General features: G+C 49.9%; 1 protein-coding gene and 1 pseudogene across 2 annotated transcripts; both read right to left on the reverse strand.

Moving 5' to 3' along the window:
* Positions 1-1,915: 1,915 nt before the first annotated feature.
* On the reverse strand, positions 1,916-6,357 carry LOC311424373 (D(1) dopamine receptor pseudogene; annotated as a pseudogene). The gene has a single exon. The product of its transcript is annotated as a D(1) dopamine receptor pseudogene (transcript).
* Positions 6,358-6,889: 532 nt separating this feature from the next.
* Positions 6,890-16,840, reverse strand: CHMP7 (charged multivesicular body protein 7). Its single transcript, XM_084499457.1, has 10 exons — positions 16,498-16,840; positions 14,650-14,824; positions 13,102-13,287; positions 12,279-12,412; positions 11,841-11,889; positions 11,415-11,534; positions 11,032-11,130; positions 10,117-10,177; positions 9,333-9,494; positions 6,890-8,581 (listed from the first exon to the last, which is right to left on the reverse strand). Exons 1-10 carry the CDS (start codon positions 16,785-16,787, stop codon positions 8,517-8,519), a joined length of 1,341 nt encoding a protein of 446 aa, XP_084355583.1. The 5' UTR covers positions 16,788-16,840; the 3' UTR covers positions 6,890-8,516.
* Positions 16,841-21,911: the final 5,071 nt, after the last annotated feature.

Genomic DNA, 21,911 nt, shown 5'->3' on the forward strand with positions numbered 1-21,911 from the left:
TTCACATCATTGTCTCTGTTGTGTTTCTTTTGCAGGTTTACCCTGCAGCTCATCGTAGATACCCGTGGGACACTGAAGCACTAGATTTTCTCCAATCTCTTTATATAGAGTCATGGATTAAAGCCCAGCACCTCACGACAATATGATCTTATTAAATTGTTCCGAAGCAGGGAGACCAGGGCAGTACCTTCACTGGCTGGGTATTATATGTAGTCCCAAATAAAGCACAACACACGTGCTACAACCCAGCTTTTAGTGGAGAAATCACCGTGTGTCCTGCAGTAACGTCCACATGAAGTCTTTCACGTTGGGCCTCCTAAAAAACACTAGGCAACATCATCTGAGAACAATTCCTTCTGTAAGTTAGGCTGCCCTGTCCTCTCAGAGCTGAAAAGCCCCGAGACTGTCTCAGGTTTAACAGCTACCTTTGCTTCTGTGTGGGGAACCAGCTACAAATGAAGCTGAGGCTTATCAGCACTTCCCCAGAGAAATCCGAGCATCGACCTTGGAAGTACGGCAAGCTCTGCTCCCCTCCCACACCGATTATGCTGAAACTTGACTATAATTGGGCTCTATTTAATAATTACCGTTCCTCTATAATTATCACTTGCTGATTTTTCTCTTTGTTAATGTTTGCAGGGAGCGGGGGGGAGGCTCTTCTGCTGTGCCAGAGAGCTAAAGATGTCTCGGAGTCGAGGCGACACGGGTGTGCTGCTCGCTGCCGCAGTGTTTAAGCGAGCACCGATCAAAACACGCTCCAAAATCACTCGTGTCACAGTCGACAGTGAAATGCTGGGGCTGCTCGCTTGCCATTTCTACCCCGAGCAAGCCAGACACAAGCTCCAAGGTGCACAGGAGAGGCTAATTAAAGAGTACAGGTGAGCAAGGAGCGCTTCTGAAGAAGCCATTATTATTGAAATGAGACAGCAAGGGAGGCAGGCAGGAAGGATCCTTAATGAAATGGGGGAGGAAGGGAATTAGAGGGAGAACAAAGTGAAAGGGGGAAGAAGCAGACTGTGAAAAGGAAGGGGGCATGACTGCTGGAAGATGTGGCACAGGGCTGAAACCAAAACTGCCGTGTTCTTAGTCCAAATTTGTCCTCTCGAGGCTGAAGGGCTCAGGCACTCTCGTTACCAAAGGCCCCCAGCAAATTTTCCCGTGTCCTGGGGCTAAAACGTGCTCCTTGTTCATCCCAGACTGCCCTCAGCTGGGCATGTCCCAGCTTAGAGAGAGGCTGGCCCTGCTTCAGGGGCCAGGGCAGACCTTTAGCAGGCAGAATCCTTTGCTAATGAGCAAATGCCCTGCAGGATGCTCCAAACGAGCTGCTGCCAAGCACAGCCCCAGGGCTCCAGGAAAGGTGGCTGCTCGCTTGTCTGGCCTGCAGGAAAACCTGCCTGAACTACAGGGAGGCAGTCAGAGGTGAGCCTAATCATCTCCCAGACAAATTTATCCCTGCAAGGCCACTGCCACCTTCTTGCATAATCCCCCAGAAAAGTGTTTTTCCCCATCTATGCACCTCAGCACTGTTCCACCAAGCACAAGGCAGCACTACAGAGCATTCAATTTAGCTTGTGCCCATGGAGCAGCCTCTGGCTGATGGCTTTTTGGACACAGCCCCTCTCCCCACAAGCACAGCTGCAATTTTACTTCGTGGACTAAGTAGGAGAGGCTCAGCAGACCACAACAGCCCCTGCTTTGTCAGCTGAAGTCACAACGAAGGTGGAATTCGAGCCCTTGCATTTCTGTCTTTCGCAGAAAGCATTTTCCCTTGGCTCAGTTGGAGGAAGCAGCCACACAGATTTCTCCTGGCCACCTGGGCTGGATCTGAAACTGCAAGTTACAAACAAAAATTTAAATAAATAAATGATATATATATATATATATATATGAATCCCTTAAGCCATCTGGAAAATCACTCTGGCTATTCCACACTTTTTAATGCAAACTCTTGACCAGGATCCGCGTTATCTTCAAAAATCCATAAAATAGGCAATAGCTGATCCATCTGAGACCCTGTTCCACCTGAGACCATTGCACCACCCTGCTCCCAAGCCTGTCTCAATCCATGGCATTGCTGGTGAAAGGTGTAATCTTCTCCAGCGAGATGGTCACTTCGTGCTCCACCTGTATCACTGCAGGGCAGGTGCTGTGAAAGGAGAGCTGAGAAACCTTGTCGAAGGACACCTCATTGTTTTCCAGCTGCGGAGCAGCGTGGGGGAGAAGCTGGGGGGAGCTAAGGGTCACCATTTCCTTCTGATAGGTGCTGTCGTGGTGGTAGGAGACCAGCTCATTGCTGAAGTTCACCGTCTCCACCGTGTTGCTGGGGCAAAGGTGGGCACAGCCCAAGAGGGTTGCAAAGGCTCTCCGAAAATCTGCGTTGAAGGCGTAGATGATGGGATTGAGGGAAGAGTTGGCCCAGCCGAACCAGACAAAGGTGCTGAAAACGGTCTCGCTGACGCAAGGCAGCTCCCCTGGCTCGTGGAGGTCGAGATCACAAAAGGGCACCATGCAGTTGAGCACGAAAAAAGGCAGCCAGCAGAAGACAAAGACACCCATGATGACGGAGAGGGTCTTGAGGACCTTGGTCTCCTTCTTGAAGGAGTTCTTCAGGGAGGCTCCGTGAGGGCAGTCGCTGCTGTGGCAGCTTTGGGCATGTTCCACTGCTCTCTCCAGGGAGGAGATCCTGCGGATCTGCCGCCGGGCAATGCGGAAGATGCGGGTGTACGTCACGATCATGATGGCAACGGGGATGTAGAAGCTAACGAGAGAAGACGAGATGGCATAAGTCCTGCTGAGGCTGGAATCACAGCTCTCCTCCTCCCTGGTGCTGTTCTGCTCCTGCTCCCCATGGAGCTCACGGTCCTTGTGCCACTTCAGCTGCACGGGGATGAAGGAAATCAAGAGGGAGAGCAACCAAGCCACCGCGATCATGACGAAAGCCACGCGCTGTGTCATCCTCCTCTCGTAACGGAAGGGGCTGGAGATGGCCCAGTAGCGATCCACGCTGATGATGCACAAATTGAGGATGGAAGCTGTGGAGCACATGATATCAAAAGCCACCCAAACATCACAGAAAGCCCCGAAGGGCCAGAACCCTGCCACCTCGGTGGCGGCCTTCCAAGGCATCACCAGGACAGCCACGAAGAGGTCAGACACCGCCAAGGAGATCACAAAGAAGTTGGTGACCTTAGAGCGCAAGTGGCTGAACCTGACGACGGCCACGCACACCAAGGTGTTGCCCAGGAGCGTGGAGAGGATGAGAAGGAGGAGTAAGGCAGCTGTCACCCCGCGGAAGGACAACGTGGAGTTGCCTTCCTCCGCCCAGCTCTTCCTGATCCTGGTGTCATTGATCACAGCCTCCCTTTCCGCGGAGGAATAAAAACCATCCATGGGCTTCCTGTTCCAGTCCTTTGGGGGATTTCACAGCTGTTCAAGTCTCTGTCAGCATCCCAAATGCTGTTTCTGCTGCTCTGCTGACGGCTCAGAAGCACCAACTGCAATCCTCCCAGCTCTCACAGCCAGCCAGATGACCCAGCACAAGGAAAAGCACTTGAAGCCCTCACTCTTTTCCAAGCCTCCTGCTGACAGCGCGGCATTTAGTTTTTAATCTTGCCTCCCACCCCACTTTTCTTCCTCTGCAGCCCGCCGTTCACAAAGAGCTGGCACTCACCTCTGGCGGTTGAGCAAGCTGGGAGGGCTTTGCTGCAAAACCCTTCTCCCTCTCCTCTCTCAGAAGCTCTTCAGCTGTTGACGAGCTTTTGCCTGCTGCAGAATCCCAGTCGATCCCTTTTGTACTGGCCAGGCTGGGACTCACTGCCAGGCACAAGAGGGAGTTGGGCTCTTGTGGACGGATGCTCTCTGCTCTAAAACAGGCTGCTCGACTCTCTGCTCTTCCCTCTCCTGCTGATTGCCTCTGGATTCCACACAGGTGAGAGCTGGCTCTGCCAGTTGCTTGGGAATTAGGGGTAAAAGAAACATTCAAGTGGGATTTGAGCTGCACAAAATCCTTCAGGAGAAAAAGAAAGCAACAAATAAAACAGAACAAAACAAAACGTCTGTATAATACTAACTTTTTTTTTTCCTTCTGAAAGTATCAGACAATGCAGTTTTCAGACAATCTTCTGGTAGAGGTTCCTTATAGGATCAAAGAGGTTATTGAACTTTTTTTTTACATCCTGAATAAATGAGAATACTTTCAGAAAAAGCAATATAAGGTAGTTTCCCCTCCAAGCTCAGCATTCTTTCTTTAAATTTGATTCCTAAATAGCTCCACGTTAGCTATCACCTCAGCAATCAACTGTCAGCTGAAAACATTACCCTGAAAATCACGATGCCTTTCCAGCAGAGCCACTAACCCTGTCAGCAAATAGTGCTCATCCCCAAGAGGTCTGCTTGGCAACATTGAGGGGAGAAATGTTGTGGTATTCCAACCTACTAATAAATAATTTAGTCTTGGAAGCAAGCAGACCCCATCCCTGGCTTTATAACTGAAACCACTCTAGCCTAAAGGGCTCCCCTGATAAAGAAACCTCAGAAAACTCCTTCAAGGAGGCAGGTTTCCTCGAGAGCCAGCTCTGGAACAGCTGCTTAAATGGGGCCTGCTTTTGAGAAACGCTTTGCTAGTAAGCTGGCCAAGACACAAAAGGGCAGCAAAAGCTCTCCAAATCAAACTGGAAAAAAAAAAAAAAAAAAAAAAACAACCACCAAGTGAGGCAGCTCAGCGCTGATCCATTCGTTGCATCGATAGCTGTGGTCGTGTATCACAAGGACCTCTGCCACTGCTGCCACTTCAGAAGAAAGCAGCAGCCAATCCATACAGCTTCAACTCAGCTGCACCGAGATTTAATTACCCCGACCCCGTAACCCAGGCTTTGCATAATCCCTGGCAGAGCAGGAACTGCCCAAGAACAACTTCGCAACAAGAGCGCAATTATCCTCTGGAAGATGCAGCACCGAGCAGCTTACTCCTAAAATAAACAGCACGCTTGCTCTGTGACAGGTTAAAGCAACTCGCTGCCTACATGCCACGGAGTTTACTTCTGAAGGCTTTGTTTAATTAAGCCTCATTAGTTCCGCCGGCTTCCAGCGGGCTCCTGCCAAGTGCCTATGCCGAGCAAGGCAGCTAGATGGCACCAAGAGCCGGCTCACGGCTCTTTTGTGTCAGGCCAGCTCCCTGCCTCCTGTCCAAAATTCAGAGGAAAAGGAGAGCCCTCGAATTGCCCAGACACCCCAGGGCTCTGGCCGGGTCCCTGTCAGATTTAATTCATGCATGGAGTTGTGCCCCACCTGTGCCCCAAAGGGCATTTATTTTTCTCCCGTTCCCTACACAGGGCAGGAAGATTTTGGAGATGTAGGGTACAAGGTGCAGGCAGCGGGATGCTTTCACTGCTCCTGAAGGCAGGGGATCTGTCGTGCAGTGTTTGGTCACAGCAGAGGCTGGGCTGGGAGCTCACAGCTCTTAGGTCACACGTGCTAAGCCAGACGGCGTTCCAGGAAACTATTCCTTGAGGTACAAGGAAGGCTTCCTCCTCCTCCTCTTCCTCCTCCTCCTCAGGAGCTGAAAACCATTTAAAGAAAGTGCAAGTTGTGTGCAAGGGTGAAATTCTAAAACAGGCTGAGCTGGCAAGGGGAAGATGGGATGGGAAGGGATCCAAAACATTACCCAATTTCCGCCCATCTCAGAACATACCTACGGGGGAAAGGACTGTTAACTCCTCTGTCAGAGGCAAACAAAACACAAGCAGTTCGTCTGGTTCACAGCTCTCCTCCTCCTGCCTGCTCGATGCAATCTTCTCTACAAGGAAAACTCTTCTGCTGTGCTATATGCCTCAACAGCGACTACATTTCCTCACATAAGCAGCTGCTTTTTTTTTTTTCTGAGAATCAAGTTAAGCACTATTTTATACAGCACTCCAGGATGGTAAGATTCCAGCTCAGTGGCAATTCAGCTTTAGGTTTTTATATTTAATTTCCTCACCCAGCAAGAAGTTGCCCTCTATTTCCCTCCCCTGCCGCCTCACCAAGATATATTTCCAATTCGCTATTCAGCCATCTTGATTACATCCCCCACTTTGCATCAAAGGGAGAAAATTACAAGCCACTTCAAATAAAGCAGCAGCTGCTCGGGTGTTAACTCTTCAACGCCTCTTCCAGCACGGCTGGCTCAGAATTACAGGAGGCTGCCTTATGCCTGCAGGAGCCTCTGCACTTTCTTTCACAAGGTGCAAGTTTTGATAGGAGAGATCTGAGCCTTCCCGGAGCTGCACTGTAGGCAGCACACAAGCACAGGAGCAAGAAGCTTCCTTCCTGCAAAAAATAAGTGTGGCCCTCCAGGGTTGAGCATGCCAGCTTGGAGCAGACCTCTCGCTAGAGTAAACAGGCTCGACTGCCTGCGAATTCAAAGTTTATTTCACATCTTAGTATCAGGAAAAATTTGTTTTGAGTAGTGCTCATGTGCCAGGTGACTCCGTTGATTCATTGTCTTATGACAAAAGGAAAAAAATAGTATCGACGTGCTCAACCGTGCTGCTTAATCGTGATCAGAACAAGGAGTTGGACAAACAACTTCCCCTTCACACAAAAACAAGGGGGCAACCAAACTGACTCAGCAGTTTCTTACACGGCCACAGCAAGGCAGCTTGTGCAAAGGAATGTGTTCTGTGTCCTGAACCCGGCCTCGTTTGTGAGATGCACGATAATGAAGTGGAACGATGAAACAAGCTGAAGCAAAGGAGGAAACCTTCCCAAAATTACTCTCCTAAGATTGAGGCTGTGTAACCCAAAGGCTGGCTATTTGGTAAGAACGTTTTCTTTCAGCAGACAACCTTTATGGACGCAGAAGGACAGCGATCAGTGGCACAGGGAAACAGAAGGAGGCACCACAAGAGACTCTGGTTCCTCCTCTCCCCTTTATTACATCTAGGCAGAAAACACAGTGGTTTTTCTCCTGTTTGTTTTACAAAGGAAAGGAATACAGAGCTTCAAGTCATTTCACATCATTCCATGTGCAGCCGGGGTAAACTGCTCGCTGGCCACAGCACACGATCTCTGGCAGCAGTCTGTACTCCCCAACAGAAGTGACAAAGCACCCTAGCTGACACCAGTTAACTCCTTCCGTGGCGCTCTGGGGCTCAAGCTGGTTTGTCAGTAATAAACAGGGCATGGAAACTCCAGCCCCAGTTTTCTGTTCCCCCAAGCTGCCACGCACATGGCTCTAGGAGTAGAGTTTGGCACAGGATGAAGCCAGGAGATGAACGGTGACAGGAATACATTCTGAGGCAGGGAGAGGTGCAGAGAAGACTGGTTACAGATCAACACGTTGCTGCACAGACTCTGCGTGCAGAAAGCCCGTGCCCATTTCCCTTCCTAAAGGAACTTGTTTATTTGTGTTAGGTACCAGGCTTTCTGCTTTTTTTTTTTAAGTGCATACACATAATAAAAAAGTGACCTGCAAAAGATGACGGTTTCACTTCCACTGGGTAAAGACAACCTCTAAAAACATCTTCAGTTGCTGTGCTTGGTGGCTTTTTGCTTTGTTTTTGCATTAGAAACACGCACAGGGTTTTGTTTGGGGGCTTTCTGGTAACCCACAATCTTGTGGGATTGCAACATCAAGACTGAAGGCGAAGATGAGACTGTTACATGAAACCGTCCACTCAGAAAGGGGAAAAAAAAATATTTATCCCTTCCCCACCCACCCCAAATCACTCCACGTGAGACCTCAAAGCAGATCATCCTGATGCTGTTTTGCGAACAGGGAAGGTACAAAAATAGCAAACAGCTCAAACTCCAAGTAAGAGCAAGCAGAAAAATTTTTCTCCTAGTGACTGCAAACCTTTGTCACCAACGGCAGCATAAGGAACTCCTTCATTGAAAATCTTTTGCAGGTCTCCCTTTTAAGGCCTTAGTGTCATTACAGAAAGAGGAATTATTTTTGTCTTGTGCTTGCGATTGCTGCCCCCTAGTGCAGCAACAAAATCTCCTACAATTTAACAGTTACAGTGTCTAGTTGTCCACAACCGTGCAAAATACAGACAGGGAGGGATAGAACTACCAACAGGTGCTTAAGCTCGTTGCAGATAAGTACTGTCCTTGACGTAAGGTATGTGCCAAGTGTTTTAAACAACCACACAAACAGCCAAATGTTGAGCAACTGCAATACCGCTGCAACTCAGATTCTCAACATCAGCCACAGCAAAGAAAAAAAAAAAAACAGCACTGTTATGGACATTGAAGAGTTTATCTTCACTGCGTTCCCAGAAGGGAAGACTCGATGTCACGGGTGACTTGGGATAACAAGTCAAATTGAGACCAGTGCAGATGTTGGCACAGAGATGACAAACACCAGCTGGGGCCAGTTCCAGAGTGGATTGTCATGGCAGGAGATCCTGTTGCTTAGCAAGGTGATATTCACGAAGAAGAGGGGACTACTACCCTTCCGTCCCGAAGTTTTAGTCATTAGTTAAGGAACCTTAAGACAACTTCTCAAACTGCAGCAACAGGATGCTGTTGGGTCTTTAGAGATTCAGTCCCAGAGCTGTTTTGGGTTCAGAGGAAGCAGAGGGAGTCTTTTGTGCCAAATCTATAAAGAAAATTGCAAGAGAAAGACGTCAGTTTTCATCAGTAAGAGGGACTGGATCAGTCAAGTCCACAACTAACAAACCATTTTGGAGGTTCTCAGTACTGCCAGTATTGCACTGCACTCCCTTGGAAACCCATGATTATATTTCACAGAGGATGCTGAGATGCCTTCTGCTCTGAAATTTGAGAATATCAGCTGCCCAAAGAGGAAGAAAACTGTATGGACAGTGCTGCGTAATTGCTCTTTAACAGACTGCTGAAAGGAAAATTAAAGTTTGGTTACCCCCCACCCTGTTAAAGACAGGAGTAGGGAAAACTCCATAAATTCTGGTCACTCACTAAATCAATAAAAACTAGTTTAGTGCTCAGTTTAAGCAGACGTAACACCTATCACACAAGACACAGTAAGCATTCCAGATACAGAAGAACATCAACAAGAAGAAACTAACACAAGTTTAGTTAAAAAAAAGTCCAAGGACAAGATTCCTGATAGGGAAAGTTGAAGGCCCTGTGACTCATGGCAGAATGTCCAGGTGCAATCTCTAGCAATGAGGGCAACTCTTTCAAGACTGAACCTGGAAGTCAAAGGCAATGTCACTGAGCTCCTGGCAGGGAAAGCAGGAGAGCTTGCCTCCGATTGCATAACTGGAAGTGGGAAAGATTCTGGCTCAGACTTCAGTTCTGCTTTCATTTTGCAAGGCTGTCATTGATCCTAGTAACAGCTAGCTAACATAGCCTGCTGACATCCATACCTCCATCACAAAGAGAGAGCTTTTCCAATTCAGCTTCGAGCTCAGCATCCGAAATGGCTGGATTCAGCACCTTCTGGGGAACAGGAGGCAGGTCTACGGGCTCCCTAGTCGAGTCCTGGAGGAGACTGTCCAGCTCCTTCTCAAGTTCCTCGGTATCCATCTCTGCCAAGTAAAGAAAACAGTCAGTTGCTACCAAAAGTATGTACCATCTTCACAGACAGACTGAAGTCTGAGTTTGACAGAGTTATTACTGCCCACCCCCCCCCTTTGTTACTCATAGTAATAATAAGGAACTCCCTGGACTTCTTCCAAAGGTGAAAATTCAGTCTTTATCTCAGAGAAAAGCTATTCCTCTAGACGCCTTTGTGCTGAGGCCTCTAAGGGTAAGAAAACATTTCAGCAGAGACAAACAAGCTGCAGCACCACACAGGCCAGAAGAAAAAGAACACCACTTAGGAAAAAAAAAAAAAAAAAAAAAAAAAAAGGGAAAAACAAAGCAGCAGCCACTCTAAAAATAAATTTACATCAACACTACACAACTCTGAGGTGAAATCCTCCAGTACTTAAAGACTGCATGGATTTGGAGGTGCACAAATGCTGATTCTCCCACAACCCACTGTCAGAGACTGTAACTCCTTGTCAGTCACCATTCCCTCTGAAGGCACTGGTAGCAACATCCTTGGTATTTTAGTAACAGCCTGTCCTCCCAGGACATACACAGGGAGGTAGCAGAGAAGGGATGGCAGCAAGACCACGAGCAGAGAACAAAAGCCCCCAAACATACCTAGACCATTGATTCCTGCTCCAGCCAGAGTCTGGGCTACTTCATCTTGAGTATCACAAAGCTGAGGGGAAGAAACAACAACACAGTTTGATATAGAATACAAGCTCTTCTGTCTCACCGTAGCCAAAAGCAGAACTAGCAACCAATAAATAAATCAGAAGTTGCCTTAAAGGCAGCAGGCACTACACGACCGGTTGTAAAAGCAGTAACAGGGAGGATGATTTAGCAAGTGCTACAAGACCAAGTGTCACGCCGGAGGAAACAAACTTGAAACAGAAAAAAATCCTCCCAATTCTAGCTGCTTCATGTAAGCAACATGCTTACGTTGAGGCTTATGCTAGCAAAGGAAGGAAGCTATAGATCAACATCTCAGCTATGGAATGTTTAAGTACATGGAGTTGAAGTTGCTAAAGAAGTAACCCTTTTCTGTCTTCTACACCAGCTTACGCAGACAGATTGCTCTCTTCATCGCCATTAATTCAGAAAACTTCCATTTTCCTTCCTGAATTGCAGAAGATTACAGGTTAGGCAGTTTAAGACCCTGTTTTATGCACGTAGGTGCATTCCAGCTTCCAAAAGCTGGACTTGTATTTCTTTTTAATACATCTCACTAAACGTCTTCTAGGAAAGCTGTGTGCTTGCACAACATTGGTTACCAAAGAGCACATAAAGTGCGCAAGTTTAACGTAAGTTGTGACTATTAGCCAGCAGTAAATGCAATTATGTAAAACCAGACCCAGCTGGTTATTTGAATACTTTTGCTCACTGACCTAAAAAAGATCAACTCTGTTTGCTCTGCTGACATACAGAACAGAAAGCAAGCAGCACCAGATGCCTCAGCATTAATATCTGGACAAATCTGCTGTGCACATCCATGCACTGCTCGCTTATTTCTATGTGCTCTTATCTCAGTACCTCTTGTATTCGATCCACCAGGTTCTCCGCCTTCTCCACAGTAACATCCTTCATAGACAGTTTCAGAGCTCCCACGCCAGCCTGATAGGCATTAAACACCTTGAAGGGAGAGAAAGAAGCACACATTAACTAAAACAAAACAGGTAGCATAAACTCCTCTCAAGACCCACTATCCAAGCAGGACTTGCAGGGAAACATCAGCGCACACAAAGCAGAGCCACAGGCAGGTTTATTCAGAGCAATACCGAAATATCAGACTTGCTGTTTCCTCGAGCAGAGAATAGAATCCCACCAGCCCTCACACATGAGCTCTGAAGAGCAGGTAAAGCACAAAGGAGAAGCACGAGGCTAAGGTGAGAGGCACAAGACAGTATTAACACTACCATCTGGTCAGTCTGGGAGGCGTATATGCGATCCAAGATCCCTTGCACTGCATCCAGCTTGGAATGAAGCTCTTCAATGCGCCTCTCTGTCCTCCGTTTCGACTTCAGACACCTCAGCGCCTGGAGACATTAGATACACAGACCTGGATCACAAACCAGGCAGCAGTCAAAGGAAGCATAAAAGAACAATCCCCACACTAGAAGGCACTTGCACAGCTGGTTTTAAGTGCTGGATGTTCCCATTTCTCTTCACCACATCACTCTGGTCAAATATATCCATACCTTCACCTTAAGGAGACCTTTGGCCTCAGCAAATAAACACATCTGAGTTTAACAAGACAATACCAGACCTGGTCGTTACCTGTAGTTACAGACCAGCTCTAAGACACTTAACTTGTAGCTCCTCCCCAGTAGAACAGCACTTACCAATTGCTTTTTGCCAGCTCTACAAGCACTCCGGGCATCTTCTTTACACCTGTACAGATGCAACAAGGAAAGGAAGATCATTTCTTTGCAAGCAGTAGTGTTTTTACAAACCGGCAGCCACCCTCACTACCTTGCTCTGATGACCAAGTACCACTGCCTTTTAGATCCAGCCACCCTCAAGCCACTTTTGCTTTTCACAAGTAGCCCTTGAAGGCACGCCAGATCTTTGCAAAGCTTGCAACACCCACTCACTACGTGTTGTTTTCAAGAAACAAAGACTAGGAAACCTGCCCTAGGGCATCACTGGAAATACCACGTTTACTAAGTGGGAAAGAATGACTTGCACTTGGAGGAGGCAGCTTCATCCTTAACTACGTCACAGGAGCACAAAGTTTTGTATCATAAGGAAGTTCTGCCCGCCACCCGTCCCCAAATTACTTCTCTGCTTCCTGGGAAAGGGACTCCACCTTCTGTGACAGCAGCTGTTCGCTCTGCATCAACTGATACACCCCAATGTCCACATCATTCATCGGGGACACTTTGGCATGAAGACCTCGGGCAAACTTCACGATCTAAAGAAAAAAAAAAACAAACAATACATGCTCAAGTTGCTTTGTATCCAGAATTTGTGCCTGCACTAGAAATATTTTCATCCTAATAAAAGGAAAAGATGCTTTTATATCTGGTTGCGTTCAAGCCTTGTAACAGAGTTAAGGAGTCATGCCAGTCACCATTTAATTTGATATTAAACCAGACAGGATCAAGGGATGTCAGCACGGAAACAGAAGGCCTCAGAGGAACACCCTGAAGATTTCAAGCTGTCCTAGTGCTTTGAACAGCATACGGCAACGTCACACTTTCAAATACTTCAGTACTAAACCGTACAGTGCAGAACACTACAGGCAAACATGCCACCTTAGAGACAAGAAAGCCTGTGTAGTTAGTGACAAATGGGAAAACCCTTGCACCATCAATTCCAGTGGTGTGGAACAATTTCAGTTGGGCACCTGGGAACAGTCAACCTGAGAGGAGACAACTCCAATATCTGCCAAGATGTTAGCTCTCAGATTATATGGGTAATATTACAAATGTTTGGTGGTGGAAAGCAAGAACCCATCACACTTTTATGATGTTGGAGTCCACAGAATTGACTTCTCCAAACAAAGAATGCCCACATTTAGCCAAAGAAGTATTCCTTCCAGTCAGGTGAAATGCAAGACAGGGATTATACCACCCAAAAGCAGTCACCTTTACCCTGTACCTTCTCTCCATTCTGTTCCAGGATTGTGACCCTCTTTTCCTTTTGCAGCTGGAGCAGCAACAAGTAGAACGTCCTTTCATCCGGACAAACGCTGGCACAGAGGGAACGCAGCTCTGAGAGGGCAACAACAGGGTGAGAAGAAAGCGCAGAGTTCTGGTACAGGCGATAGACTTCCTCTGCCTTCTCCTGAAAGGAAACAACAGGACTGTCTGTGAGCCTATGCAGGACTTTTCCTTTTCTCATGGCCACTGCCAAGTCCACACCTGCTTCCGCCCCCACACTGAAGTTGAAAAGTTGGACGCATCACGTTTTAGACTTTCAAAATGAGTTGCAAGTAATATTAAGAAGCAATCGCAGAACTCCTAAAACACCATAGCTAGTGCAATACAAAATAAAAGAGTTTTCCACCACAACCGAAGCTACACTGCACAAGTTGTCCGTGCAAATACTACAGAACGACCTAACGGCCACACGGGAAGCAAGTCGGCCTCCTCACTTCTTGAAACTCCCCTCCCACCCAGTTTAAACCCCAAACTAACTTTTTAATCCACGCTGTAACTGTACTCAGTGCCATTTTGCATCACTTGCAGAGGAAAGACAAAAGCTTTCCCCGTTCCAAGTGTGAGTTACAGTTCACAGAAGACTAGAGAACAACTCTTCCCATCAGTTCCCAAATTCCACATCAAGGCCTGTGATTTTCCAGACACCTTTTTAAAGTTTTTCTCCTCTCCCATGCACACACCCTCTGAAAAGACTGCGGAATCCCCACTGCAGAGGGCAGGCACTGTATGCTGCCAGAGTAACTACAAATAAAGGAACACATCTAAGGAGTTCTCACATTTCTTCCAGTCTCTAAAGAGGCCACTTGCAGGCAACAGCAGCAAGTCCTGGTGCTAATTTTACCAGGCAATGAGTAGCACTGAGAAAGGGTCCCAAGGTCTCGGCTGGTCAGCACAGCAGCGCCCCGTTTAGACAGCAACAATGAGCTGCGTGAGTTCACAACGCAACCCACGGGTCTACCACCAACAACGTGCCAAAAAAAGGGGGTTTGAGGGAATTTAACAGCAGCTCTAATCACATCTGAAAAAGGAAATCGAAAGCAAACACTGAGAAGTGAAAGCAGCCTTTAATAAGGCGAGTTCAGCAGAGATGTGACACGTCGGACTGACAGCCAGTGCCTTCTGCCACCCCTCTGCCTACTACAGAAGGGGCTCAGGCTGCAGGTTTCTCTCACACTACACTTGCACTAACTCCAACCTGAGACATGGAGCGGCCTCAAAGCGTGCTTCTTGGCTTTCTGGACTGCCCAGCAAGCCTGTGCTCACTGCTTGGAAGCCAGCAACAAGTCTTCACATTCAACAAACAGAAATAGAAGCTATTTCTTATCCACACTTTATCACAGCCATCTCTCTACCTTTGTACTCCTTAGGTGTATAAAAGCCTGATGGTAGCCTTCTATTCAGTCCTGATCCCTCTTTGCTAGCAAAAAATTCCTCATGGATTTTTCTGGAGATGCATAACCTTGAGGAAACTCTCAGCAACGCTCACCTGAAGCAGCTCCACGTAAATCAGGACCTCCTCTTCCTCGGGTACCTTACTGTCGCCCAGCACACTCGAGAGAGTCCACTTCAGGGGCTTCAGGATGAAGACTCCCACGCCCCAGGAGATCCAGCTGCTGTCCACGCTGGCCATGAAGTCTGCCTCCCTCTGCATCTTGCCGCGTCTAGAGAAAAGGCACAGGCAGAACTGAGTACGGTCAGCCTTAATCCCTTCCACTGGCAGCAGGGAAAAGTGGCAGCATGGAGAACTACGAATCAAAACATTGCTCTACGGGCTCTACATCCAAAACTCTACTAGAGTTTTCTAACAGCTTCTAGCTAAAATTCGACACGTTACTGATGTGTCCAGAACTGATGAGGTGTGGAAGGCCACTCGCAAGTTTCAAAACTACTTCATCTGTGCATTAAAAATCGCAAACAAAGAAGTGAAACCTCTAGATGTGACAGCAGTTACAGTACACACGTGCAGATTCAGCTAAACCGTGCTGGTTTTGAACATTTTCAGGGGACAGCACACACCATTTGCTGCCGGCTCTCCACAAGCACCGTTTCAGGGAACGTAACCCAATTTAACACAGAACTCCTTCCTGCACCCACGTCTTCCCAGCACAGCTTTTCCCTCGCAGCTCCTGCTCTCCCCAAGGCACGTCCCTTGTGGGGCACAGCCCCAAGCTCCTGACTCCCGGCCCTGCTTTACCTCGCTCAGAGCTCCCTCCTCCCCCCACCACAACACAACCCCACATTCCCTCGCAACCTCTCTACGCTCCCCTCTGCTTTGCAAAGCCTTGCACGGCACAAAGCTTCTTTGTGCTCTCCCCCACACCCAGTGCTCAGCACCTGTGGGCACAAACAGCACCAAACCTTGTCTCACATCTCCCTGTGCCCCATCATTTACCCAGCATCTTGCTGCACTCTCCCTGCCAGGGATACAGCCGGCAGCTTTCAAGCTCCTCTCCTTCCAACACCAACCTCCTGAAGCAGCCCCAGCCCCCCCCGAAACATCCCCAGCATCCCGCTTCCTACGCACCCCACTACAGGTTCCCCACCACAGTGCTAAGCGCACCTCCAGGAGCGAGGCCCCCTTTCTGTGCACCCCCATCACGCAGGGCTCCCCTCAAAATTATACACAGAGCCCCCCTAGGCTGTCCTCTAGCCCCTCACTATTCCCTTGAACCCCATAACATGGGGCAGACTGCTCTACAGCCCCCTACTGTTCCCTTAAGCTCCATAACAGTGGGGCTGGCTATCCTACAGCCCTCCAATACTCTCTTAAGCCCCATAATGGGGGGCGCAACCTGTCCTACAGCCCTCCACTGCTCCCTTAAGCCCCATAATGAAGGGAGCAGGTTGCCACGCAGCCCCCCACTATTCCCTTGAGCCCTAAAATAGGGGGCAGGCTGCCCTACAGTCCCCCACTGTTCCCTAGTGCCATATAACAGGGGGAAAATCTGCCCTACAGCCCCCCTCTATTCTCTACTGCCCCATAACAGGTGGACAGGCTGCCTTACAGCCCCCCACTGTTCCCTAGTGCCTCATAGCAGGGGGACAGGCTGCCCTACAGCCCCTTACTGTTCCCTACTGCCCCATAAAGGGGGAGCAGGCTGCCCTACAGCCCCCCACTGTTCCCTAGTGCCTCATAACAGGGGGACAGACTGCCCTACAGCCCCCCACCGTTCCCTTTAGCCCTATAATGGGGGGCTGGCTGCCCTCCAGCCCCCCACTTGCCCCCTAAACCCCATAACAGCCGCGTGCATGCCTCAAATCCCCCCCCCACCCCCTCCCAACCCACCTACGCCCCCTCCCCACGCTCCCTGCCCCCCATCACCCCCCCCGGTACCTGAGCAGCTCCCTCAGCACCGTGCCGAGGCCCAGCGGCACGCTGCCCCTCCTCTCGAAGCCGTGCTGCAGCTCCCTCAGGCAGGTGCGCACCGCGCCGCGGCGCCGGCCGCGGGCCAGCACCAGGCCGACCCAGAAGGCCATCTTGCTGTCCCACTCGGTGCTGTTCACCTCGCGGCTCTGCTTGAAGGCCGAAAAGAGGAAAGCCATACGCTCGTCGTCCGTCTCCCACTCCGGGGGCAGGTCCCCGGCCGGGGCCGGCCCAGGGGGGGCCCTCCCCGGGCTGCACATCTACGCGAGCCCCCGGCTCCGCCGCGGCCTCCGCCCGGCCGGGACCCGCCTGGTTGCTAAGGAAACGCCGGGCGCATGCGCGGTGCCGCTCCGCCCCCCCCCTCCCTCCCCGCGCACGGCTACGGGCGTGCGCGTGCGCGGTGCCGCCCCCCCCCCCCTCCGTCCCCGTTCCCGTCCCCTCACAGGGCATGGCGGCCATGTTGGGGGGGGAAGGGGGGGTAGAATTGGAGTTATGGAATTGTTAAGGTTGGAAAGTTCTGAAATTGTCTGGTCTAACTGTCGCTTTGTTGTCACTGTCGCCCACTAAACCGTGTTCCTAAAGCACCACGTACGTTTCCCTGAATGCCACCAGGGACGCCGATGACACCACGTCCCTCTCTGTGCATCCCATTTAATGTGTGACTGCTTTTTGGGGGATTCGCCTCAGCTCCTCCAAATGGCGCCTTTGGGGGCTATCACCCACTAAACCATGTCCCTAAAGCACTACATACATCTCCTTGAACACCCCCAGTGACAGTGATGCCACCATTTCTCTGTGCCTCCCGTTCAATGTCTGACTGTTTTTTGGGGGATTTGCCTCAGCTCCTCCAAATGGCACCTTTGGAAGGCTATCACCCACTAAACCATGTCCCTAAAGCACCACATACATCTCCTTAAACACCCCCAGAAACAGTTACACCACCACCTCCCTATGCAACCTGTTCCAATGCCTGACCACTCTCTGGGGGATTCGCCTGAATCATTTTAGGGATTCATCTCCTCCAAATGGCACCCTTGGGGGGCTTGGTGTTGTTTTGGGGCTCGCCAGCACGTCCCAAGCCCTCGGTAATAGCCATAAAGGGTTGTGCTGAGGCAGCTGAGGGTTTGGTGCGTGGTGGCTGGGCCAGCACCTCACAGCATCACCCCTAAACCAAACTGGAACCCGCAGGGCGCTGAGTTGTTGTCGGCAGCCAGTTGTGTGGTCACTTCTGGAAAATTGTGCTGTACAAGTTTAAACCCCCAAAACCGTGCCGGTCTGTGTCAGTGACGTAGCACGCCGCTGCGGTGAGCGTGGCCGTCCCAGCACCTGGCCCCTCTGAACACACAGCTGGTGCTTGGTGGTGGTTCCTGTGGGGTTTAAATGTACAAACAGTACACACAAAGTGCTCCCAGCACAGCCCTGGCGGATGCTTGTAGCACACCACAGCTACCCCAGCCTGACCTTGCTGGGGCTGGTGAGAGGTTTGGTGGCAGCACCGTTTTGCAGGTTCTCGGGTTGCATCTAGCATCAACAGAAGTTAGCTTTCTTGTCCTTTCACCTGGTATTTTTGTTCCTCCTGCCTGCTTCTCATGCATGATTTCCATTTCTCCTGGTTGCCCAGGAGCAATAGCCTGGTATCATGCAAATATCAGGATGCAAGAGAAGGGAGGCATGGCTCTCAGGGATTTCTTCATGCAAAGTCTGACGTTTTCAGAGCAAAGCTCAATGTTGCTAAAAGAAGGGGAGGCAAGCGCTGGTGCTTAAGCAGCGCTGCCAAGTTCTGGGTATTTCTATATCTTCGCATTCACCATATGTGCTATTTCTTGCCCACAGAAGAAGGCAACAGATCTGTTTTTTTGGCAGAAGGCTGCTGCTCCCCTTCCTGCACTGAGCCTGGGTTTTTCAGGCTACAGAGGCTGCTGCTGCCATGGGGTGTCACATCAGCTCCCTCCTGGTGTCCAGGGGCTGCAGAGGATGGGAGCAAGTGGGCTTTGGTGCCTGCAGAGCAGGGGAAAAAACAGGCAGTGTCTGGGAGCTTGGCACTAGGGTGCCTTGTCCCTTGTGGGTGCTGAGTAGCTGATGGTATAACCAGCCATTGCACGACAGAGACAAAACCAAAACCACCTCCAGTGTGTGCACTTTACAGGCATCCCAGGTGTGTTTGGTGTCCTTGGGAGGCACAGAGGGAAGGATTGTTTTGGTTTGTGTGCGTGTAATTCCTTCCTCACCAGCTCTGAGTCAGCCGTGGTGGCATGTATGCCTGCAGTCGTCAGCTTAACCCTGTAGCCCCTGGGCTGCAGGAGCCACCCCGTGCCACCAGGGATTATCCAGAAATCAGAGAGAAGTCAGTGCAGGACTTTGCTCTGCCCTCAGAGATGCAGGATATGACTCTTGCTTTTCCTCACGTCACTGTTGGGAGGCCTCTGGAGCTGGGCAAAAGTCGTCCAGGCTCACAACCTCTCCTGGTTTCATTTTTGCTGAGGTTGTTCCAAATTCATTAATGCAGCTCTCATTAACGCTGCCTCACAGTGCCCTGGTGAGCAAAGGGTACTGACATCGGTAAATAAAAGCCAGCGACGGCCTTTTTGGAGGGTTCACTTTGCTTTCTCCCCCTGGCCAGACCTAGATGCTGCAGGGGCAGCAGCAGGTCCCAGAGCAGCCTTTAAACACACCCCGATCCATGTTTTAAACCAGGAGATGACTCAGCAGAGGCAAGAGCCTATTTTTATCTTCTTTCAAGCTTTCTGTGTCAAGCTGAAATTCCACATTAATCCTTTCAGTGCTGGCCACAAAATAGCATTGCCTTGTAAGCGTGAAGCCATTCATACCCAAGAACCCATGATTGCTGCAAACCTTTCTGTCAAAACCCAGCCTGGCTGTTCCCTGCAAAGGCCAATTTGGCTCATTTTGGCCGCCAGCCATGTCTAGGAAGCTATACCACAGGATGTGACCACGAGTCCTCTTCACAGGAACTGCACAGGGCTGTGCTTAAACACCTGGGAAAATCAGCCTTGAACCCGTGGTGCCAGTGACTGTTAGACTGGGGCATCATCACGTGTTTGGCTATAAAAAGAGCCAAGTGATGGTCCTAATCCTGCGGGATCCTGCCAGAAAATCCCTCCTGACCTGAAAATTCAGCTGTGAAAAAAAAATGAACTAGAAATTATATATATATAACATATATATTTACTGGAGAATATTTATATAGTTACTGGAGAACGTGTCTGGGTACTGTGAGATATTTGGGAAAGAGATTCAAGGCGTCATCAGTTAAAAATTTGCTTTTTAATGGTGCAAAGAGATGTAACCACTGCTGCTTGGTCCCTTCGTGGGATCTTGGGCTTATGGGGTGAGCCTGAGGGCTGAGCCTGGCCCCCTGAAGTGGGTGGCCACAGGTTTCTGTGGGGCACAGGCATGGTCTGGGGTTTGTGCCACCCTGCCTTCTCCCCATGGAAGTTTACCCTGGGATGGGACTTGCTGGGGCTGAGCCGAAAGCTGGATTTTTTGCAGGATGGATCACTTCAAACCCCAAACTACCAAGGTCTGTGACATTTTTGAAGCAGGCAGATGCCTCAGTTAGGATGAGGAGCCTGAGCTGTTGCTCCTCGGGCTTTGAGCCCACAACGCTGCAACCACTTTGTCCCTGGCCCCCACCCTGCTGGGGCTTTCCCTCATCCCAAAGCTCCTTTTAAGTCCTGTTCTGAGAAAAGGAAAGGGAGGAGAGATGGGGAGGGCAGGGAAGGGGTAGATCTGAGTTCAGACCACAACTGCTGCATAAAATCTCCCTTTGCTTTCAGCCAAAGCTTGGCCGGGAAGGCAAAGTGTTTAACTCTTTCCCCTGCCCCACAGCTGCATGCTCAAAGGCTGGGAAAGATGAGAGGAGAGAGGATGATGAAATCGCCCTGCTCATGGAGCATCTCCAAAACCCAAAAGATAAAGCAGGCAAAGGGAGTGGAAGCTGCTGCCACAGAGGCGAAACGAGGCACCGGGGGTCTCGGTGGCTTGTCCAGGGTTCGAAATGTAAAACTTAATGCTGATGAATATATAAAATATATATATAATAAAAGAAAGTGAGGTTAACCACTAACTGTGGCCGATAAGACCAGGCTTCCCCAGACGGCTGTTTATTACACGGCATCCTCTGTGGGCAATGAATTCCTGCTTCGGCCTCGTGCCTTCCCGCTCCCTGGTGGCGAGCCAAGATCCCTCCCCAAATTCTTGCACTCGTTATGTTTTCCCCTTGCAACAGAGCTGAGGAAGTGTATGTGTGCGTGGGGGGGGAAATTTGGTAACCCAAAACCCTGCGGGGTGCCCCCACCTCGATGCATTTAACGTTCACCAGTTGCGGTGTGGCCTCCCCGGTTTCTGGAGGGGTTCGGAGGGAGCTGGTCAGGATGGTGGCGATAAGGAGCGGGTGCACACCAGGAGGCCTGGTCCTGGGTGATAAATGCACACCCTTTTGGCCCCTGTCTTGCAAATCAGCCTTAAATAGAAAAAGTCCATGTGCCTGCTCCGTGCACTGCAGTGGAAATTCTTGCTGGGCGGGCGGGTGACGTGTGTGCCGCGGCATCCTGCCTCCAGGAACATACAAATCCACACGCCAAGCATAAAGCCGCCTTTGTTCAGAGCTGTGTAAACTTTATTTTATAAAGAGGGAGTCTGAGACGGATGGACAAGAGCCATGGCTGCCTGACAAGTGGTGGAGAGGGAGGTGTTGGGGTCTCGGTGCTGGGGGCTGCCCCCGCTGCAGGATGGGTCTGGGAGCAAGGGGAAAGGGATGGAGCAAGAGGGGAAGCAGCAGCAGCACCTGATTGTGCTCTGAGTCTCCACGAGGCAGTCCCATCAACATCATCAGGATGGATTTTTGGTCCTTTCCCATCCCACTGATCATGCAAAATATTGCAAGATTGTGAACCCGCATTTATTCTGACCTAACAGAAAAAAAATCAGCTGTCTGCTAAGGCGACTTGAGCTGATGTCAGTGGTATCCAGGGCAAAGAACACATGAGTTTGGTTAAACAAAAGGCCCTGCATACTTTTGGGGCTTGTAATGCAAGTACCCACCCAGGAAACAACCAGGAATTCATCTCCTTTAAATGACACTTCAGCTTAATTACTTTCGGCACGGACAGGTCCCAACTTCTGCTGGAGCAAAGCAGATTTCCATTGTGTAGCGCAGCTGCTCGCTGTGCCGTGAGGGTGACTGCCAAAGGGGGATGCTTCCCAAATACCCACAACCTGAGCAGGTCACCTCCAGCCCTACTGATCCATCCGGACCTGCTGAGCATCGCTGCCTTCCTCCAGGTCCCATCCGATGCCCCGCTCTCACCCAGTTTTCCCAATTCCCGGAGCTGCTTCCCCACCGAGCAGCCTTATTCCCGCCC

Source organism: Aythya ferina (genome assembly GCF_964211825.1).
Source record: "Aythya ferina genome assembly, chromosome: 27".
NCBI lineage: Eukaryota > Metazoa > Chordata > Aves > Anseriformes > Anatidae > Aythya > Aythya ferina.